Raw genomic sequence first — 22,682 nt, forward strand, 5'->3', positions numbered from 1 at the left:
GTCCCTGAATGGAAGAGCACAGGAGGTTTGCAAAGACTGTGGTAAATCTAGTGCAAACTGATCCTCGTCGCTCTAGCGACCCGCCCCCGGTGGTATGTCTTTTCACACCAGAGCTGAATGTCTCGTTTCTCTTTAATCTGCTAAGGACTCGTACGAGGCGTTTCTGTGCGCTTCTGTCTCCCCGTGAAGGAGTGGCCGCCGCTGCCCGTTGTGGGAAGGGTGTTTCCCCTCCCCGGCTGGTCGGGTTAAGAGTTAAAAGCGACTTTCTCTCCGTGAGTTGCAACTCTCCTCCGGTCCCGCCCCTACGGATGACACACCAGGGTGAGTCAGCGTGTGGAAATCTGTGCTGGCCTTAATGATGAGGAAAAAGTCGTTTGGCTGCGCTGAAAACCTGAAGTTTTCTCACCAAAGGAAACTAGCACAGCATTCCCCGGGACAGAAAATGTCTCCTCTCATCCCTCCACAAGCCTCAGTTCATGAGCGGTTGGGTGAGGGTAAAACCTCAGTTTTATCTTTGTGTTGTATCAATTCAGACCGTTGCTCTGAGAGACAGCAAGTTAGAGGATCCAGTTTCAGTAAAGCTGTGAGACTTCACCTCTTCCCTGCTCTGCAAACTCTTGTCCTCTAGGAGCTGGACTGAGGTGGCCAGCTGTCATTCAGTGGAAGGCACCAAACCACTTACCACGCTTGGCTTCCAGTGGCTGGAGATACTGGAACTGAGGTGGTAACTTTAGTGCATGAAATAATCTATTTCACTTTACTAGTTCTCAAGAAAAGATAATTTGAAATGCTCTTTCAAGAGCAGGTATCAAAGGTACAAAAGTGCAGAGGATCGGCTCCACCGTTAGTACTTAAGGGCAAACAAAATAGTCTTGTTGCTCAAGGCTTATGGTTAACAGCATTTTAAGGATTTCTTCCATACCAGTCCTTGTTGTCCCAGTGATTGAATATTAGACTTTAAAAAGGTGCTATAGAAGAGATGCAGTAAACCTAAATAAAAATAGTTGTCCATTTGTTTGCAGAGAAGTAGAATTTTTTGCCTCACAGTAGTGCGCAAATGTGAACCTAATATTTTTAGTGATTATGTCTTCCTCTTAGAGAGAGAGAGAAACCTTACCGCCCTGCAAGAAATGTACTGATGCATCGTGTGTGTGTGTGTGTGTGTATTTCTTGTTCCCTGTGGGGTAGGTTTGTTGCTGGATGTTTCATGCGTAGCACTGGTGACCAATGTAGAGTTCTTCATAGTCTTGGATAAGGCACACTGGTGGTGAAATTATTTCCAATGAAATAAAATTGTGCATGACACAGTATGTCCAAATGAATTTTGGAAAAGACGTTTCAGGAAGTAAAGGTTATCTGAGCACCTGGCATTCTTACGCAGTCAGTTCCCATCCTTGCTCCACCAGCCATGGTTGCCATCTTTTGGAGGGGGCTTCTCTTGAGTAGTGCTAAGTAATGATGCCATTTCCTTCTTCCTTACAAGAAATTGCTTAGTTTTGTGCACTCCATGTTCCTGTCACCAGGAAGTGAAGATTAGGAATCCAGTCTGTCTCCTACAAGACTGTGCAAAGTAGTAGCCCAGAAGTTAAGCTTCTTACAGCAATTTTAGTGACTCACAGGAAAAATATGTCTTGTTTCCTTCTAATACAACCCTCCCTCAAAAAATAAAGCAAAAAACTCAGCAACCACTGTTTGCAGAGGAGTGAAGACACAGTAAATAACTTAGAGTAAAAAGCTTTCCTTTTTGATTCCTGGTAAAGATGAAGAGGTTTAATTTGTGAAATACTAGCTGCACTGCCTATAGTGGTTCATTTTAGAGTTTCCAGCCAAAATGAGAAGTGGCCTGTTTTCAATGACATGTGAAAATTTAGTGCTATGTTGATAGTCTGAAATGGAGATCTTCTGACATTGCAGATGAAATATGTGCCACTGAAGTTCAGTTGTGGTTTAGCTGGCCATGGAGTTGGGATATAATCATATTATTTTAACTCCTGGAGATCATTACTACTTTGGGAAATAAAACCCTCAAGCATCAGAACTGTCAAGATACATATTTTGAACTTTTATTTAAAGTAATACTAGGTTTTATTTATTTTGGAATGTTTATCCAGGTTTTCATTATTAAAACTAGATGAGAACAAGGGTTTGAGTATTTGAGTAATAATAATAAAAAGGCAAAACACAAACCTATAAATTTTCAATTTTTTTAAATATGAAAACTAGCTGTTTTGAAATAACTGCTTGCTTTATGCAAAACTGTTTATCCTAGAATATGGATTTAAGCATTTATTCACCTCACATGCTTGATTTGAAAAAGCACAGATTTGTGGTTTATATAAGGATGGCGCTGCTACTATAGTTAACCAGGTTTTGTCCAAAAAAGGCCAAACCTCCCAATGGATTTGCCCAGGCCAGGACCGGGTTCTCATAGAAACCCACTAAACTCAATCCTCAATCAATCCATTGCCAACTCCAAGAATTATTTCCTTGTAATTTTGGCAAAATGCTGAACACAAGATGAATGCTCCTCATTTTTCTTTTTTGTCGGCTTCCAGATGTAATGGGTAATGATGTGTATGACCTGAGAGGGTGGAGAAATGTGTGAATTTTGGAAACAGAGGGTTTTGACTGAACACCTAGAAAATCCGCGTGCAGGACTGGCTCTGCGTTGGAAAGCACCCTCCAGCCCTTCTTCCTCCTTTCTCTCCAGTCTGTCAGCGCAGGGAATGAAAAATGCTTTCCCTGACAGGCATCCCCCTACCAGCTGGGGGTGTGTGTGTGTCACAGCTATGCTGGCAGAGTGTTTTTATTGGCCTCTGTGTGTCATCTGGGGAGGTGAAACAACTATGTCAATAAGAGCAGTGCTTTTGATGTGCTCTCGATGCGTCCCCATTAGAGGGCTCTGCCAACGTAGCTGTGGTGTTACCACTTGTGCAGAGGGCACTGAGAGTAGTTGGGACCTACAAAAGTGATTAACAAGAGCGTCATGCTGGTGTGTGTGTTTGGGGAGGGTGCTGCATGCCATGAGGGTGGTTTTATCATTGTTTCAGAATAGAATAATACCGCTAAATTGTGGACTTAATCTTTTTAAAATTAATTTTGGGGAGCTTCCGATTCGGGTGAATTAAAGGTGAGTGTCTTTCCACAATGTATGAGTTTTAAAACTCTCAGACAAAAGAAACATCATAGCGTGGTGAGGAATAAAAATACTCATTTCATTATTGGAATGGGATCATTTTAGAGATTACTAATAATATATGTTAAGTCCTGTGTGGTTGACTGTTAAGTGAGAATGGACCCTTTATTTTAACACCCTCCAGTGGTACTTCACAAGATTATGTGACTTGAATTAAATGTTGGGAAATTCTGTGAAAATGGCATTCTATTTTTTCTCTATTTCAAGCTTCATTAAGTATATTTGCACTTAGAAGTTGCAAGCAAGAGGTTAACATTTCAAATGCTTAAAAATGCAATACACTCACAATTTTAAAAGTAAAATAAAATAAAGTAGCAGCAGACTCTTCCCCCCCCCACCCCCCACCCCCTTCTTTAAGGGACCTTTCTAACACTGTGCTGGTCTCCTGTTGATTTGATTAATGAATATTTTACCTATTAAAAGTAACCATTAATTATTGCATTTGGTTGCAGCAATAATTGTATGTTTCAAATAAAAACGAATTAACATAGTAAGTGGAAAAGCATCACGGCACATGAAGTGTGCTTGCAGTTCACTACATCTGAAAGATCACAAGACACCTTTTTGACATTTGTAGCTCTGCAGCTAGTTACCAGCAATTATGTTCCATTTGAATAGCAATTAAGTATCTGATTCACAGCATTACTCTTTATATTCTGAGACATGAGCTACTGAGAATATTATGAGGATGTCTGCAATCACAGTGCACAGTAATATTCTCTTAATGAATTACGGTTATACCCTTCTACACAGCTTCCTGCTTCGTAGTTGCTGCTGGAGTTTTGGGTGGGTTTTCGGAGGAGGGGGTGCATGGGAGATGGCTTAAAAACTGGCTGATCAGGTGCCATCCCTTCTGTCAGAGGCAACGGCAGGCTGAAGCAGCCATAGGTGGTAGCCTGTTGTTTGGCTGGGCCAGAGGTCTGAGGCGGCCCACGTGGACTCGGCTGTATCTCTAATCGGACTAGCTTCTAATGGGACCAGGAAAGGCCACAGCTTGAATTTCTCTGCTGAGAGAGGATGCTAGTTGTGCTCACCTGCTGGAGAGAGGGTGTTCAGGTGCAGGATGGTATGCAGAGAGCTCACACACCTTGTAAGGATGGAAAAGGAGCTGTGATGTTGTTCCTCACAGGCTGTGTATGACCTACAAGCTTCCCACTGAGAACACTCACAGTATATGATCCTTTTTTTTTAATCTTTCAAATAAAGAATTTCACAGATTCTGCACTTGGTTTACAGTACTGTAAATTGGTGTAAAGCAAGAAAGTAACTCTTAGGGCAACCTCAGGCAAGTTCTGGTCAACCAGATTGCCGCACTGAGGAACAAAGGAACAGATCGGTTGCTTGGATCTGTCCACTACCTCGCAGTTATCCTAGCATGTTTGATGCTGTCCAACCTCGGTTAATGCAAATTATTTTGGGGACAGAGGAATGGAAAGTTCTTTTAATTTCTGGCAAGGGAAAACTCTTCTTAAGGCAGTAGACTGTCTGTAATAAGGACCACAAGAGTAGCAAAGTAATATATTTTCAAATAAACAGATGAAGGCATGACTAAGTTGATCAAGTGTTTGGGTTGAGAACTTCTGTCCTGTTCTTATTTGTGTGTTGTGTTATTTATATATAATATGTGGCACTGGAAAGTTATGCACACTCTCATTTTTCACTTTAATTGCCTATTTGAAGACAGCATGGCAGATACAAAGGTTGCTTTCAGCAACTGAGGAGCACTGTGGTCACTTACTAGTGTGCAATAATTAACTTAGTTGCAGAAATTAGAACATTTTAAAGATTCAGGATCCATGATTGGACTCGATGCATTCTTTCTCTTTTCTGTTGTCCATATCTGAAATATTTTTTTCTTACATGTGCTTATATCACAAATATTTTTTAGTAATGAAAGATAGGTTTCAGAAGATTTCCAAATCCTTGTGTTTACATTTGCTTGGATATTTGGTTTTTTGATTAAAAACTGAAAATGTCAAATGATCTATTCGGTTGTGTTGCTGAGCTACCATTTTAACCTGAAATCCTTTTAGTAATTATGCATTAAATTAGTACAGTTGAAGCTGTAACCAGAACCCTATTTGGCTGGGCAATGGGAGGTGAGGGATGGCCATTACTTCCAAGAGTTCACAGTCCGAATTAAGTAGTGGCAGCTTGCAAGGATGAAACAGGAATGCTCAGCAACAGTGTTACATAAAAAACGTTCTACTCTTCTGTTTGCTGTAAGACCAAAGCACAGATTTGTTTCTGTGTAGGTAATCTGAAATAGCATACACTACCTTACACCCAGCAAGATACCAGTTTCTCATACGACAAAGCTCTATGTTCTTGTGTCTCACAGAGTTTGTGTTATAAAATGGAGTTTCACATGTGCTGGTCTGCAGCAGTGAATGGATACTGTTGGTTGTGGTGTTCTTGAAGGTTTTTGTGCTTTAATTTTCAGCAGGCTGCTTTTGAACTTCTGTGACCTTTTCTATATGGTCCCTCGTGCAGTGATATCCTCTGACTGTTTCTTACAGGTTCTGCAGTCATAACACTCAGTGAAGGTAAAATGCTAGAGTGTGGTGTCCCTGGGATCAGGGTGCATTTTCTACGAAGAGGCAGTTTTTACAAATTCCCATTTTCTTCAGAAACTTCCATGAAGACTGCCTCACTTCCTTGTGAGGGGCACCTATGTGAAGAGGCTAGTGTGTGCTAAACCAGGGTGTTAAGTCAGCAGATGCTGCTTTCTATGCCTTCCGGCTGCCTGTGTGCGCATTCCCGATACGTACTTGTTGGCTTTTTTTCCTGAGGCAGCCTTCATTTAAATAAACCTTCTGTTAGATATTTCTTTTTGCTAACCACTTGCCTACATGCGTAATATGTAATTTGCAGTTGTTAAGATTAATGCTAACTTTTTTGTGCTTGCAGGCTTTAGGAGAGGTCCACAGTAGTTTAAACTTTGGACTGTGACCTATGGTGCCTTACCTTGGCTTTGGACTCCGTTATCCTTCTGCAGTAATGCAGCACTAGCAATCAATCAGTCGCTGAGTGGAAAGTACGCAGGCCTGGTTTGAGCAGCAGCAGAGTGCCGGTAGAGCACTGTCAGCCTGATAGAGCTGTCTCCCAGCAGGCCAAAAAGACTGCAGTTTTGTGACCTTCTTGTAATATTTATGTGGCCTTTCAGGGTTTTTTTTCATGGCTTCATGCACTTACGAGCAATTTGATGGGGGAAATAAACTGTTTGCAGCTAACTGAGAAATTTTTGCAAGTCTGCGATAGACCAAACAGGGAGAATTTTGTACTAAAAAATATCCTGAAGCCTCTAGTGTTCACTGAAACTGTGAAAGTTGAAATAAATACAGTGTTTCCTTGTTTGTACTTGCCCGAATGTAGCTTTCTTAGTCATCTATTTAATGAGAGCTTAATCTGGAAATGTGGAAGAGTTTGGTATCTAATCTGTTTCACACATTTTGATAAGTCCATCTCTGTGGCATTTAACACCTTGATCTTGGAAAGAACTTAAACTTGTGTGTAAATATTAATGTATTCTTGAAGTCAGGTAGGTTTAAAACTCTTGCAGAATCATGGTATTTATCCTCCAATGTTCTGTCTTTGAAGTTGTCCTGGTTTCGGCTGGGATAGAGTTAATTTTCTTCCTAGTAGCTGGCATAGTGCTGTGTTTTGGATTTAGCATGAGAATAATGTGATAACACACCGATGTTTTAGTTGTTGCTAAGCAGTGTTTATACTAAATCAAGGAGTTTTCAGCTTCCCATACTCTGCCAGTGAGGATGTGCACAAGAAGCTGGGAGGGACTATAGCCAGGACAGCTGACCCAGACTGGCCAAAGGGATATTCCATACCATGTGACGTCATGCTCAGTACATAAGCTGGGGGGAGTTGGCCGGGGGGCAGCGATTGCTGCTTAGGGACTGGCTGGGCATTGGTCAGCAGGTGGTGAGCAATTGCATCGTGCATCACTTGCTTTGTATATTCTTCTATTGTTGTTGTTGTTGTTACTATTATTATTTTATTTTATTTGAAGTATTAAACTGTTCTTATCTCAACCCACGGGTTTTCTCACTTCTCTTCTGATTCTTTTCCCTGTACCACCGGGGCTGAGGGAGTGAGCGAGCAGCTATGTGGTGCTCAGTTGCCAACTGAGGTTAAACCACGACAGACGTGTAGAGCATCACCTCCTTTTTGGAGATGAGGGAAATTTTTTTTTTTCTATTAAAGATGTAATTAGGGGACTGTGTTAATATCTGTAAAATGATAGTTGTCTGTGATCTTATCCTTTAAATTCATAAGAAGACACGAATAACACTGCGTTTGGGATTGAAACTGAAATTCATAGTGGCTTCCTTGTAATGGAGGTTTTGGATGGGGAGCAGTTTCCAGTAACACTGAATTTATCTGTTTCTGGCTTTTTAAGCTACATCCATGTAAGAACAATCGTGGACTTTTGAGGAAGCCAACAGAAATGTTTGCCTTGGCATCGTTAGTGAAGCGAGCTAGTTTCAAGGGAAGTGTAGGTTTTAATTAATTAGCTAGGCTGACTTATATCTGCCAGTTTTCAAGGCCAAGTGAAATACAAGACAGGCACTCTGCGAACCTGGTGGTGGGCGAGCGGAACGTGTGTGCGGATGTTCTGACAAAGCCAGTTGTGAGTCTGGGGGACCTCTTGTGTTGGCAGTTCACCTCAGTGTGATCTTGCACTGATCTTGCACAAAAAGGTGAGATTATCATAACCATCTCCAAGTGACTTGGGAGATAGATCATACTGCAAGTCCTTGGTCCTTGTATATACAAGTTTTAGTGCTTTTAAAATCCTTTGCAGGGCAATTATTTTCATAACATTTGAGGCATTTTATTATTCTTTTTGAGATTAAATGGAAACAGAAATAACACCCTTGGGTTGGCAAGGGGAGTTTTGTCTTTTTGCTTTTGTTGCAACTGTTCGGCTTAAGTAATGGCACAGCTGATAGAAGACATGTTTTTCAAACCTAAATCTTTTTAAGATATGGACACCCCTGTACCCTCCCCTCAGCCCCCCACCCCCAACCCTGAAATGTAATATCTACAGCATCAGTGAAATCTTTTGGAGGGTTACAGCTACGAAAAAATCTTGAAAATCCAGTCACTTCATTTGTACGTGAACAGGGATTCATATGTCCTTCTTTAGGTACCTGGACTCTTGTCAATCTTGACCTCAACTTCTGCCTGTTAAGTGGTGGCACAGCGGGGTAAAAGCAGCACTGGCCACTTCAGATTCAAGATGTTGAAGAGTAGCTTAAATTTTACTTCCTTTAAGTCATTATTTTTTCTTCTGAGACTATCTTTATGACTTTGCTAGTGGTAGTGACCTTTCCTAGTCCCTGTAAGAAGAAAGCTTGAGATTGTAAAATAATGCCACTGAAATTTGTTAGCACTTTTCTGTGTGCCCTTTATAAGGTGAAAAGTGATTTTTCACAGTGATTTAAATGCAGGAACTTTCTGAAAGTGAAGTTCTCATGTGAATCTGCTTATGATAACTTTCTTGTATCTTGTAGGGCAAAACTTACTGCTCTATTGTATAATAATGAAGATGTGGCATATATTTTTGTGCAGACATACTCATGTAGAACAAAGTCATATAATTGATGAAGACTGTACTTACACAGGATGTATATGCCTTATTATTTGCTCTCTTTAAAATACTTCACCAGGTTAGGATTTTGCAGTGTTTTCAAGCTGCAAGTTATTTCTGCGTAGGGTGAGGTGATTTAGTAAGCGTAGCTTGGTTCAGTAGTCAGTGATTCAGTTTGTTACAACACAGAAAATGCTTCGTCTGAGCAGCTCAAAGATGGCGCAGTGCAATTTATGGTCTTAGCCTTAATTACACACTCATACTACTTCTCTGGTTGCCCAGTATGAAACAGGTTGTAGATGTGAGAAATTGGAGGTGTCTAATCCTATAGATGATTAGTTGAGTAACTCTCTCTTGTGGATGTTAGCACCCACGTCTTTTAATAGTGAGGTGGTGGGACCCAGAACAAAACCCTGGAGTAGTTCATATGAAATCAAAATTTTATTTTAATAACATTTCATTAAAGAAAAAGAGAATACAACAGGGTTTCCAAAATCTAACACCATAGTAAAATAAGAGGACATAGCTAAAAAAACCCCACAGCATTACAGAAAGTACATAGTCCTTTTCTTCTTCCTGCTGTGAAATTAAATCAGTGAAACATAGTGCTTATGAGAAGAGACAAGTAATGAAGGCAGCTAATAATGTACAGCAGGTGGCAATTTGTTCTACCAGATTTAAAGTGTTACAACAAAACTAATGAAGTAGTGAGTCTTTGATAGCCCATGTTAATTCAAGAAGCAAGGGTAACTAGTTAAAGTAATGCTAATCAACTAGTCCCTTCAAAATCTGTAGCTGTTTTTGTGTGTGTGCTGTCTGGATATTTTTCTTATAAGAAAGGGAGCTCAGATCAGGCCTAGGTTGTACTGCTTAAATACTTTTCAGGAAAAAGATTTGCCATCTGTGAGTGTTTAATCCATTATAGGTGTCTGTTTGGAAACTATTTAGGCTACTTTTGGCTGACTTTGACCAGCCTATGTGTGTTTGAAGAAACATTGACTAAACATTTAACATTATACAGGGCCATTTTGTGAGATTGACAACAGATTTTTGCCTCCCCTGCTCCTCATCCCCAAGTCAGATAGTTGAGAGTGTTGGCTGATACATAACACCCTGGTCAGTGGGGTAACACATGTTTGGAGACTGTGGCTTTGGGCAGCATGTGTGGTGTTAGAAAACTGTGCTAGTGTCTATATGAATGTGCTTAGGTGTGAGAGAAGCAGAGCACTGGTAGTCCAGGATTGAAGGTTCAGCATCAGGGAATACTGCTACTTGATATCACTGTAGCTGTGTTTGGTATCTTTAAAAAGAAAAAAAAGAAAAAAAGGTAATTATGTCTTTTTTTTTTTTTAAAGCAAGCCTGGGATGGTTGCAGTCTTTCCGTAGTTGTTAACAACAGTAATGTATATTTACCTGTGCTCAGAAGTGTGCTAACTAACATCAAGAAAGTAAGTCGAGACTGTCTAAATTGGAAGTAAGATGCAATAATGGGGGGGAGTCCGAGGCCGCAGGGAAGAGGGCAGTACAGGGAAAGAATTGTATATATGTTCAGTCCTGTGTACGGTACAAGAGTGAACAAGTGGTTATAGACATCTCCATGTGATTTTTAACTTGTTCGTATGTCGGGACATTTTGAGGGGAGAGGAGTGGGCAGCCTGACAGCGAGGGCAGGAGAGAGCAATGGGAGGCAGGACGAGTAGTAAGAACTGGGGTTAGGAAGGGGCAGGAGAGAGGAAAGGTGCTGGCTGAGGTTGGGCAAAGGATGGGGAAGAGGGAATGGAGATGGGAAGGAATGGACCGGTGGCATTTTAGGACAGTGAGAAAAAAGCTGGCAGTGGTGAGCTGGATAGCAAGGCTGTGCAGGTTTTAGGTGGGTGCAGTGGGGCTGCCGGTGTGGGCTTCCTGCCCCTCCAGCTGGGGAAGGGCTGTGCCGGGGCCGCGTGGCTGCTGGCACCCGCGGCACAGCTGGCCTGGTCTCTGCTCTTTTCTGCTCTTCTCTGAGGGCCATGCAGTGGCGCCAGTGCAAGTTTCTGTGCTTTCTTTTTATCTTCTGTTATTATAGCTGGGGAAGAGAAATAATATCCAACAGTGTTATGTATAGTTCCTGCTACAGTGCGGAAGTGAATGTGATGTTCTCGTGACCGGCAACCCAGCAGCTGGATGCAAGAGGAATAAAAATGTGTCAAGCGTTTTGAGTGCTAAATTCATACAAGATTTTCTTGACCACCTCCTGGATTATTTTTTGGTGGAATTGGGATATACAACACAATCAACTTGAAATACATGCGAAGTCTGGTACGTGGAGGGGGAAGGGGTAGATACACTGAACAGAGACTGTGTGCAGAGCATTCCTCATGTGTCAGGCAGCACCTACTGAGAGACAGGACTCTGCTTTGTGCAGGTGCCAGCAGGCGAATTTCTCTGTGCTTTGATAACATGCTCCTAACAAAAGTTATGGGGATTTTGGTTTTTTGTCTTTGCATTTTCATCTTCAGCTGCTGTTACGGTGAGCCACTGGCGAGCAGTAGAAGGGTGGTAGATTCTCCATTAGAGCTTTCTCTTGTCCTCTCCCACAGATACGCGCAGCACTCTGATGTAAACCAGCCCCAATTTTGTCTCTTTCAGTCACAGAAACTGTTGTTTATAGATGGAGGTTAATCCCATTTAAGAACGGGATTAGCAAAGACGTAGTCATTTAACCACAGATGGCTAAACTTGGGTTGAGGCAGTTCTCAGATAGTCCTGGCTGGGATTAATGCTCTGCAGACATTCTGGATCGAGACAGTTTCATGGCAGGCCATGCACCACTGAGGTGTAAATCTAACGGAGCTCACCGGGACAGCAGTTGTATGCTTGGCCTGCTAAGTGACTGTGGGTTTTGTAGAAACAAAGGCGAGTAAAAGATCTTCGTGTGTTTCGTGAATCTAACTTCCTCAGAGAAGTGAATTATAAAGATAACACAGAAGATAGCTGATGCTTTCCTGTCTTTGGTTAGCTTAATACGGAGCAAGTGTGGTGTGCTGGTAATTACTGCAGAATTTCCCCAGGCACCAGCAAGACCTGCTCATTTTAAGGATAACAGGCTTGGGGTTGCTGGTTGGATTGGCACTTTTGCTTTTATTCCTCTTCTCTGAACTTCCTTAAAGGTATTTAACTCTTTAGGGACATATCGATAAAGGCATGTTAGCAAATCCTGGAGCCTGAGCTTTGCAGGAGCGAATGTAGGAAGAAAGATCAGGATCAGCCTGAGCTTTGAGGGGGTGGGACAGGGGATTCCCTACTCACTGAATAAAGATATTATCTGCTTCAGATATTATCCGCTTCGGATATTACCTGCTTCGGGCAGTGGTGTGACAAATGCACCTACCTCAAGCTCAGTCCTCCTTCAGTTCCGTTAAAAATCTTCCTTGAGGCAGGGCAGCAGAGACAGATTCCAAAATAATCGTATCATGTTTTAAAAACAAAACAAAATCCACAAAAACCACCAGAAGCAACTGATCAGGTCAAACAAATGTGGCTATCAAGATAACGAGCTTTTTAAGATTAACAATGCTTAAAGTTGTAGGATGAAGCGAGAACAATCCAAAATAAGGGTTTTCCCTGCAGTTCCTCTTCTCAGAAATAAAAGATGGAAAGCAGCAGTGCTATGGGGAGCTGTTTAGTAAAAGCAGTTTGTATTCTTTATAGTTAAAACGCAGAAGTTGCACCTAGAACTGCTTTCAAAGTAATGCATAAAGTATGTTGTTAATGACTGTGTAGAAATCTGCACAGGCATGATGCACATTTTCCATTGGGAACTTCTGAAGCCTGTTTATGCTGAGCTCCTGAAGGCGCATTTCTGCAATGTAGGGCAAGGCTGTATTTGAAACCTGAAATAATCCTTTTTTTTTTTTTTTTTTTAATAAGGAAACTACATAAACTGTGGGCATGCTCCCTTGGTTTTGGTTTCAGAAATTTAAACCAAGACTACTACTTTGTTAGATAAAAGCAAAACTTAACTAAAAAGGACAATGAAAACAGCGATTGAAAACATACTTTCATTTGAGTGAGAAAGTTAGCACTCGAGGGAATTGGATTGTGTTTGCTTCAGGGCTTTTGATGGGCAATGCTCTACTTGGCAAGCATTTTGCTTCAAGTGCATTTTTGTATGACTTTTCTGATTGAGAGCTTCAGAAAATAAGCTGTAGAGAAGAGAGTAAGCAAAACTCAGAGACACAGAAGAAAAGTATCAAGTCCCAGCTTAAGGGATCTAATCACTCTTGGAACGTCTCAAAATGTGTCAACCATATTTAGAAACAGCTACATTAAAAAAGAAGAAAGCTTGATCCTTTTAACAGTGTAAATCATGGAAAGCAGTGAAAACTAATATTTATGAGGGGGATTGTGAAAGCTTGTGTGACAGTTGGAAATTACATCACTGTTGATGTTTCAAATTCTTGTGTAAAGTAATGCAATACCGTGTTTATGAATGAATGAACAAATGATTGTGCTGTGCTAAGCATACTCTATATGGATAAACTGGGTTGAGCTATTTTATATCTCTTGTCTTCACTTATGTTACTTTGCAGTATAGTCCCATATGTTTCAATGTAAATATAGAAAACTCAATTCAGTGTATGTATTTTTTTATTCCAGATACAGACCCACGTGTATTAGAGAAACAAGAACTTCAGCAGCCAACCTATGTTGCTTTAAGTTACATTAACAGGTAAGCGTGGTTATTTTTCAAGTATAAATGATCTTGGTTTGCACAATATGTATATATATGCATATGCCAAAATGGTATGCTTATGTATGCATTCTGTTTTGTTTCATGTTACATGACAGTATGGTAACACGTGTTTTGGAAAGACAGTTGAATTAAAATTTAACTAAATTTTTAATCACTTTTAGCCCTTCAACTGCACTGCTGAAATACTTAGGGGATGAGGTTTTAGCCTTTTATGTTTAAGCTAAATCTTGTGCAAAACAAGATAATGTCTTTGCTTAATTTTCTACTTTCTTGTACTCCACACAAGTGAGTGGAGAAAGAAATCTTTTTTTTCAATCAAAAGTTACTATTATCAACTGATAATAGTCCAATATGTAAGAGAATTTTTTACAGTACTTCGGAAGTTTTTCATCCACAGTGTATATCTTTAAAAATCTTGCTTACCAGCCCTATATAACCTAAAACTGGAAAAATTTAAGAAATTAAACCAATTTTTTAAAGCATTTATCTAAATAACAGAGCCTTGGCTTTTCAGTTACTGACTGATGGCAGAACTGAAACCTCCAGAGTACTCCAGCTTAGAGGAATGGAAGGGTTGCTCATGTCTCAGGCTGTGATATGGTAAAGAGCAGCCTGAGAGCTGCTCTTTATTTTCCCTCTCACCTAAGCACATCGCAGAATTCAGTGGAGGTAGCTCAGATTACTTTCCCTCTGAGAGGAGAGTGACCCATGGAGCATGCTGCATGGAAGGGAAAGATGGCGAGATTTTGTGCAGTTGCAGTGCCCCTTTTTCAGTATGTTTGCCAAACTGTCTTCTAATCCTAAATGAACACTGTAAAGGAAGCGTAATTCCTCATATAAAACCCCTTTTTCCTGTTCTAGGTGAATCAACATGCTGCTGTTCCGGGATTATTTTGCCGCCTTTTACATCATACTGTTTTTTTGATCAGGTGTACTGAGGTTGAAAGTTCTAGTTAGTTGCATTTTGGAAATGCATTTCTCAGAAAATATTCTGTATGGGATTATTAGCTTTTTGTACTCCACACAAGTGAGTGGAGAAAGAAATCTTTTTTTTCAATCAAAAGTTACTATTATCAACTGATAATAGTCCAATATGTAAGAGAATTTTTTGGGACATGGGACACCGGTTTCCTTTTGTATCTTTGCTGTCTAGAGGATGAGATATAACTCATAAGCCTGGAAGATTAACCCAAAATTTAATTCAGAATAGATTGACTTGATTCAAACTCTCATGGGTCATACATAATGCAAAATTTTTCTTTCTAATTCTTACTTCATGTTAAAAATGAAAAAACAAAACGAAACAAGCTTTTTCAAACACAGAATCCACCATTTGGCTTTGTATAATATTTACTGCAGAGAAAGGGTGTCGGGGGGGAGGAGGGGGGAAGACTTCGAGGTCTGAAAATAAGAAGTGGTGTTCACTCAGTAAAATGACTAAATTTTCTCCACTGCATGAGACTATGATGATTAAGAATAGCTGGTATTGACATGATTTCCTACTTGGCAAGTAACTCCTCTTCTTCCTGGAGACAGTCCTACCCTTCAAAGCATATTTTGAAATTAACCATGACCCTTTTAAACACTTATTTCTGTTGATCTCATTTAATGTATAAAACTTCTTTTTTTTTCTTCAATATGTAGGCTTGGTATGTTGTTGTGTATGTTGGTATGTTTCCCTCTTTCCATTATATACTTGGGCATTTTCTCTTGTTGCTTCTGTGGTTATTTTACTTAATGTGAGGGAGGGAAGTTTTCATTAAAATAAGGGAAAAGCTGTTTTAAGACCACAGAAAACGGCACGGGACTTGATTGTCCAATTTGGAATCAGACTACTTTTAAAGTAGTTTGAAACTGATACCTCATCGAGATTTCATGATTTGGGTACCCTTTTTAACTGAGTTCTGTGTGACTGAGACAGTTTTAGTTACTCGCTGCATACTTTATCCAAACTTTCTTACCCTTTCAATTCTGAGAAATAATTCTGCAGAACTGAATTGAGTTGTTCTTATAGTAAAACCCAATCTGAATTGACTCTTATTTAAACCAGCTGCTATTTAATTGCTCTTTTAATTGTATTTTAATTTTTTGCAAAGTGCTGATGTCTTTCATTGAACCACCTGCTCTATGCAGCTCAAGCCCTTGAGGGAGCAGCAATATCCATTACACTACGAGTCATGCCTTTCTATTTCCCATTACATATGCCAGAGCCGAGTTCTGCTTTGTTGTCCCAGGCTATGAACTCAGATTTTGTAGCCTAATACATGTCATAAACATGTTGCATACTGTTAGATATCAAACACCAGATACTGCTGCACTTTTTTTAAACCCATGCTTTTATGGCTTCTAAGTGGAACTGAACTTAGCTTGGTTCCTGCTGCGAGTTCCAGACCTTAAAACAATCTTCCTCTGCAGGTTTGTATATTCAATATGTTATGTGTGGGCCATACGCTCTTGTGGAGCCTGGGAAAAGATAGGGACTTCTGATTCTCAGGGACTGTCAAAATTGTATGATAAGATGTACACTTAATATATGTTGTGGTAGAAAGATTAAGTGGGTGTGCTTTATGCTCTGCCGATTGCCCTGTTGTATGGTGGCCATTATGAGCTAAAACAAAACAAAACATAAATCTGGGTTGTCTAGTTTGATAGCTGGGAGGATAAAGTATCAGTAAAGCAGATAGTAGAGACAGAAGGGTACAGGAGTCTTTGTTTCCAACCCAAAACATACTCTTGTTTCCATTTCCCTTTTACCCCTGGTTATTTTCTCAGGCATATTAATATGGCAATATTGTATGTGCCCTTAAGTTCTGAAACAACCTTCAGACTGCGGATGTCTGAATCTATAAGGCTCCGTCTCTTTCTCTGCTAGAGATTTACTGCCATTACAGCCACCAGTAACTACACACAGATGCAGCTTCCATAGTGTGTGATCCTCATGTAGACAGATAACGTTCCTTTTAAAACTGGTGGACAAAATATAAATTATAGGTCATAATGGTTTATTATCGCTACATCAAACACAGGCACTGACTGAATTGCCACAAATCCTTTTCTCAGACGAAGTTTAGTGTAGCCTTAATGCAGTCCTCAGTATTGATGATTGTTCCCTACTTACTTTCCGTTTGCTTTCTTAGAAGTCAAAATTGGAGTCAGTAAAGGCACACTACTGCCAAAACAGATGCAGTTCATCTGCTTCCATCCTACACATACAGGAGTGGTTTGTCTGCAAGGAGTTCAATGGTGCTACTACATGAATGGGATACTGGCTGTGATCTGTCAGGAGTAGTTGCAAATGAGCACTTGGGCCAACATCCTCCAGTACTTCACCAGAGGTATTTCCTTTGTATATGGGTCAAGGCACCTTTATATTTTGTATTGCATTGAAATGCAGTGATTAGTGGCAATAATTAATATTGCTTATACTACTACTTAGATACAGTATTTATAGCTTTAAGTTAATTATCATGACTATGAATTTTGCTTGGTGTTCATCAGAACCTACATAGTGCTGTTTGTGCCTCTGAGTCTGTTGGTCTGGGACTTGGCGGCGATGGTTCTCGAGTTTGCTGTATTACCATGGAATGTGAAGCCCTGGCGTTGCAGCATGCTGTCAAGGCTTTTAGGCTTTTGCAGTCTAATGGAGAGAGAGAGACTCCTCAGTATTTGCATATTCTAAAATTTTTTTAATACGGATACTATTGGTTACCTGTTAGTGGTGAAAGCAGCTGTTGTGGGAACAGGTTGTGTTTGTTTTTTTTTTTTAAAAACAAATATCCCAGCGTTATTGGCACAAGTGAGAAGACAACAGAGGCATACAAATACTTCCTCTGGCTAAAAAGGTAATACTAAAAAAAATGCTAGAAATAAAAAGCTTTGATTCCAAAACTTAATGAATGAAAAATCCTTTACAACTAAGTTTTAAAGGAGGTATTTCACCTTTGAGATGGTAAGTACCAGAAATAGGAAGAAAGCATAATTTATTGGAGTAAATTCCTTTCACCTTGAAAATGGAAGGTGGGAAGTGCCATAGTAACTTGTATTATTGGAAGCATATGCCATAAATAGAACAACTAAATGTGCATTTAATACAGTTTCTATAAAATACATTTTCCTTAGATACAGAAATTGCTTTGATGAAAAATTTTCACCGTGGTGGGGAAAAAAGGAAACTAGAATGCACCTACAACTGAAACTAAGATGCCTTAATTATATGGTGTTTCTACTGCAAATCACATAATAGCTATATTAGGGAAATGTTGAAAACAAAGAGTGTTGTAATCTTAAAGTCTTTAAAAAGCTATTAAAATACTTTTAATTACATTAATCCTAGATTCTTTTTTAATAGTGGTTTTCTATTGATAATTGAGATCATACAAGAAAAGTTACATAATAAAATAGGTTTTAAGCATTGATCCTGCAAGCAGTTACAGCACACTGGGGTGAGCGTTTCCAGTGTTGCCTTTAAGAAGTCTGTTGAATGAGGCTGTTGAATGTCTATAAAGTTTATTCCTGTGCACAACTGGGAGCACAAATGAAGCCTGTGATCAAAACTGGATGGCATTCTTGGATGAATAGTCCAAGATTGTCCTTGCGCACCTCTGAGCCAGTCCTAACATTTTTGATCCTCCCTCCAGATTTTATTTTTAACTAGCAAGATTTTGCCTCACTGTTACCATTATAAATTCCTGTAGGCTCCAGACTTCTCCCCCCATTTCCCTTTCCTCTTAATGGTCATTGACTTCTCAAGAACAAATATCCCTACTCTGCTTCCTTTTTTAATACCACTAGAAGTAAAATCAATCATTTCTGTGAGCATATGCGTTTGTGAAAGGAATTAATTGCATGTAAAGTTCTAACCGCTGCAAACTGTCCCTGTGTCTCGTCCAGCTCACTAATTCTGGTTCTACTGCTATTACCTACTTTTTCCAGGAGTAAAATTAACAGCCAACACCATAGGATTTAATGATCATTTGAAAGTTATTTTAAAAAGTGGTAAGTCTTTGGGTAGTGATATATTTAGTATGCACTATGTTACTAATGCAGTAACAAGAAGAATGTTTTGGATTTGGAGGCAAGGCCCTTTGACTACATCTGTGTGCTTTCTTAGCAGAGCATCCAAGCCACATGATACTGGTCCTTTATTTCTTTGGCCTTAACTTTTTTTTTTTAAGGTACTATGCTCAGCGCTGGATAGAAATTTAAAGTGCTTCTTACTCCTTTCTTTACAGGAGGTGCACTCTTGCCATTGGCTTCTTCCATTCATATCCATTCTTTATCACGAGGGTTATCTTCTGCTCTGTGTTTAGTGGGTTTCCTCTGACAGTTGGTTCTGTGTATGCATTTAGTTGTAACAGGTAAACTTGCTTTCAGTAAGTATAGCGATTTATGTTAAAGCTACCTAGCAGGAGCCACAGCTTTTGCAACACATTGCACTTTTTCCTGTGGTTCTGCTATGACAGATTTTCCCGGGGTAAGCTATCAGCAGTAGTTAAATAAGAAGCTAATGAAAGACTGTAGCCGCTCAGAGGTCATACCCAATAACTGGATGTGCCACCAAAAAGCTCTATACAACATTTTCGCAGCAGCAGTGCAAATCCTGTTGCTTCCTTTTTTCTAAGAGCGTGAGCATTAAGTTGTTTGAATAACGTGTGGAAGACCAAGATTCAGTTTCCTCCTCTCTGATCCCTTAGGAGTGTTTTAATTATAAGACTATTAACTGCCTTGGGGTAGGACATAATTTCTCCTTTTGACGTTTCTTCTTTCTGTGTCTTGATGTCTGTGTACCGTCATTGGAATGGCTGTTGGGGCACAGTTTGGAATCAAACTTAAAGTCATGAGGCTGGAGAGAAGTAAGTTTGTTTCTCCTTGCTTGCTTTCTTCATTCACCTGATAAGCAAAGGCGTATGCAAAATGGAACAGTTTTGAAACAGTCAGCATCTTCCTCTAAAATAAGTATTCACTGCATCATTCACCTGATAAGCAGAAGATCAGACTTCAAGTCTTTCTAATTCAGCCTGAGATTTCAACTTTGAAGGTGTATTATTGGTGGTACATTATCGATTAATTGAGGCATGCTAGAAATAAATATATAAAACCCCTTAAAAACTGATTTTTAATCTCAAGATAGTTAATTTGACTTTTTTAATGAAAAAGCAAAATTAAAAAAAAAAGTAACTAAAAGAAAACCATCCTAACTTTTTTCAGTATAGCATACACTGCTTAATCATGTCAAGATTCAGAAGCAAAAGGGTAGAGACAAGAAAGACTTTTCCATTTAGGAATCCTACCAGAGATCAGTTTTTCTGCACAAGAAAATCCGAGCCAGTGAATCTGATAAACTATTGCTGTGCCACCTGTTCAGACTTGCTACATTTTATAGTGCCTAGTACCACAGTTCTTGCCCTTTGTCTTAAATTTTAACTTTTCCTTTCTGTAACATGATACTGTCTTATTTGAATTGAATATCACAGCTCTGTAGAAGTGCAGCGATTCCCTCAGACTATTGATTCTCATCATGCTGAAGGTGCATGCCGATCCTTCCAGTAGCTGCTGGATGGAATGCGTGTGACAGAATACAGAAACGAAGGGATCAAAGTAACATGTCAATTGCCAGATAATATTTTTCTGTCTGAGCTTATTTTTAGGTTTGCAGTGACCAAGTAGATCATGTGTTTTTATTCATGTAGCCATATCTTTATGCTCTGCTATTTGACTTGCTCTGGAGATGGAACAAGACAAACTTCAGACGATAATTCAAACAAGATGTGCAGAAATGAATGTTAGTTAGGGTAAGGGGAATGCCTTTCGGTTTGGAAGGATTTATGCAGTTGGCTTTGTTTTCTCTTTCTCTTTTATCAGTTTCAAGCTAAGCGAAACTGAAGATTTATATAATGTACAGCTCTTTTATTTCATATTAGCAGTAAAGATCAAAAAGCAGATTGGCATTTTAAGGAAAAGCCCTAATGCCATGCCCTGAAATAAAAATTACATGATGAATTAAAACATGTAGGACGCTGAAAGAATGTGTTTTAGTTGTGGGGTTGTTTTTTTGTTTTTAATTGAGAGGTAATTAGCTTTCTTCTGGCAATGCTCATATGGAAGACCCAGGGACAGAAAAAATACCATTTCATGAATCTCAAGTGAAAGAAGTGTTGCCAAGTCAGCATCGGTCCTTGTGAGTGTGTGTATACATACCTCTGTGTGTGTAGTTTAGTTAGCAAACACCTGAGCTGTCAGTATAAATCCTCAAGACTTTCAGGATTTTTGTCTTTATCGGTATTTCTTCATCTTTTGTCAGTGTGGCATGCCAAAATTGATGAAAAAATAATCTTGTCTTCCTGGCACTGTTTCTTGTCTTGGCCAGTCCTGTTTCAATTCCCAGCTTTCTGCATAGGTCTCTTGCACAGGTCACTTCATTTTGGGAAGGGAGGGGAGAAATTCTTCAGTTTCCCTTGCTTTAAAACGGAGGGCATTTGTTTTCTGTGATGTTTGAATTTGATCATAAGCAGTAGTATTGCTCTCAGAAGGACTGTGTGTTTGCTGTACAAAAAAATTGTGTTCAGGTATTTCACTGTCAGCCATGTGGGGCAACAGCTCTCTCAGTATCTATTTCTGTGTGTGGTAGCACAATGAGGCCCTTATTCTTATTAGACTCTGGTAATAACATACGTTCATTCTTTATATTACAGTTATTTAACATACTCACAAGCTATTTGAAAAACACACTAATGTGCCAGTTTCATATCCTCTGCAGAAATAAGAATTTGTGGAAATTCTATTATGCTTAGATTTCAGAGTGAAGGATGAGCAAAAATTTTTACATTTGTGCATTAGTTTTCTTTCAAATACGATCTGAGATAAAATGGCTGAAAACAGTGGTTGTTCTTCTTATCTTTACCACTCACAGAAATGGCTGCTGTATGCAGCTAGTTACCTCCTATCCTGATATGTTTTTTTCTGTAAATCACCATCAACAACAGCAACAAAACATTGTATGCACAAAAGAAAATTACAGGCGGAGTAGATAACTTTTTAGGAAAGGTCCTTGCTGTCCAGTGTTCTGCTAAAAGCTTGTCATGACCATCTGAGCTACATGTGATGACTTACAGATTGGCAAACTTACCACCCCTGGAATCCCAAGGCAGTCCAGACCAGCTGCTGGTAATATTCATTGACTGTGGCTTGATTTTTTTTTTTTAATCTAAAGTTTACTTATCACTGGTCTTTTGTACAAAAGTAGTTGTGCTTCTTTTTCTAACTTTACTGATTTTTTAAAAAGTAAAAATATTTCATGGTAATGCTACCCATTTAGATTTGTTGCAAAAAAGTATGCATAGGATTCATCTACAGTAAGACTAAAAATGAGATTTTCAAATTAATTTAGTAGTTCAAACTGCAAATTATTGCATTACTTTTTTCCCCCCTATATTAGCTTTTAGATATGTTACTACATTGCGTATTCTTAGATTCCTTCCAGTAATGAATATCCCACTAATTTGTAATTTATTAAAATGTAACAAACTACATTCTGGAATAATTCCTGAAGTGTCTATGGGCACTTGATGTTTCCCTCCCTTCTCTGTCATTCTCATTTTTGCATATGATGCTTCTGGGTAAGGGCTCTCACATCATTTGCAAAGTCTTGCTAGTATTCAGTGAGGGATGGGGACTGTGAGCATAAAGGCCACGTAACAAAATAGAGTCGCAGCACAAAGTATGTCTTTGTATCTTGTAGACATTCAGAAGTAGGGCCGCAGTTTGGAGGTTGCATACCAAGGCTTTCCAAGTCATGCTTTACGACAGCATATAGCCAAGTCTAGCGATTAAGTGCAGATGAGAGAATATTGTTAGTGCTGGAGAACTTGGCTCATGAGGAAAGAATATTGATGTCATCTTCCACTACATAAAATCTACTCCAAAGTGTTAGTCTCAGCCTTAATTTTCATTAAATATTTTTGCGGTTGGATTGACCTCTCAATTTGATTTTGAGCCAGAGAGAAAGTTTGTATATCCTGCAAAGATGCATTCATTATCCCACCACTTCCTCCGCAATACTCCAGCGTCCCAAGAAATGGAGACCAGGTGGAGAGCTTGACGGAGTTGGCTTCTTCCCTTATGTTCCTAATGAAGCCGGGAGTGCG

The 22,682-nt window shown here is 39.5% G+C and overlaps 1 protein-coding gene across 1 annotated transcript in view; it reads left to right on the forward strand.

Moving 5' to 3' along the window:
* Positions 1-8: 8 nt before the first annotated feature.
* The window catches only part of JAZF1 (JAZF zinc finger 1), a 103,446-nt gene continuing 80,772 nt past the window's right edge, over positions 9-22,682 (forward strand). Inside the window, exons 1-2 of the mRNA XM_009325748.1 lie at positions 9-321; positions 13,443-13,515. Of these exons, the coding sequence (XP_009324023.1) occupies positions 9-321; positions 13,443-13,515 (386 nt within the window). The remainder of the gene's footprint in view (positions 322-13,442; positions 13,516-22,682) is intronic.

The sequence above is a fragment of the Pygoscelis adeliae genome, unplaced genomic scaffold (assembly GCF_000699105.1).
Source record: "Pygoscelis adeliae isolate BGI_AS28 unplaced genomic scaffold, ASM69910v1 Scaffold226, whole genome shotgun sequence".
Lineage (NCBI taxonomy): Eukaryota > Metazoa > Chordata > Aves > Sphenisciformes > Spheniscidae > Pygoscelis > Pygoscelis adeliae.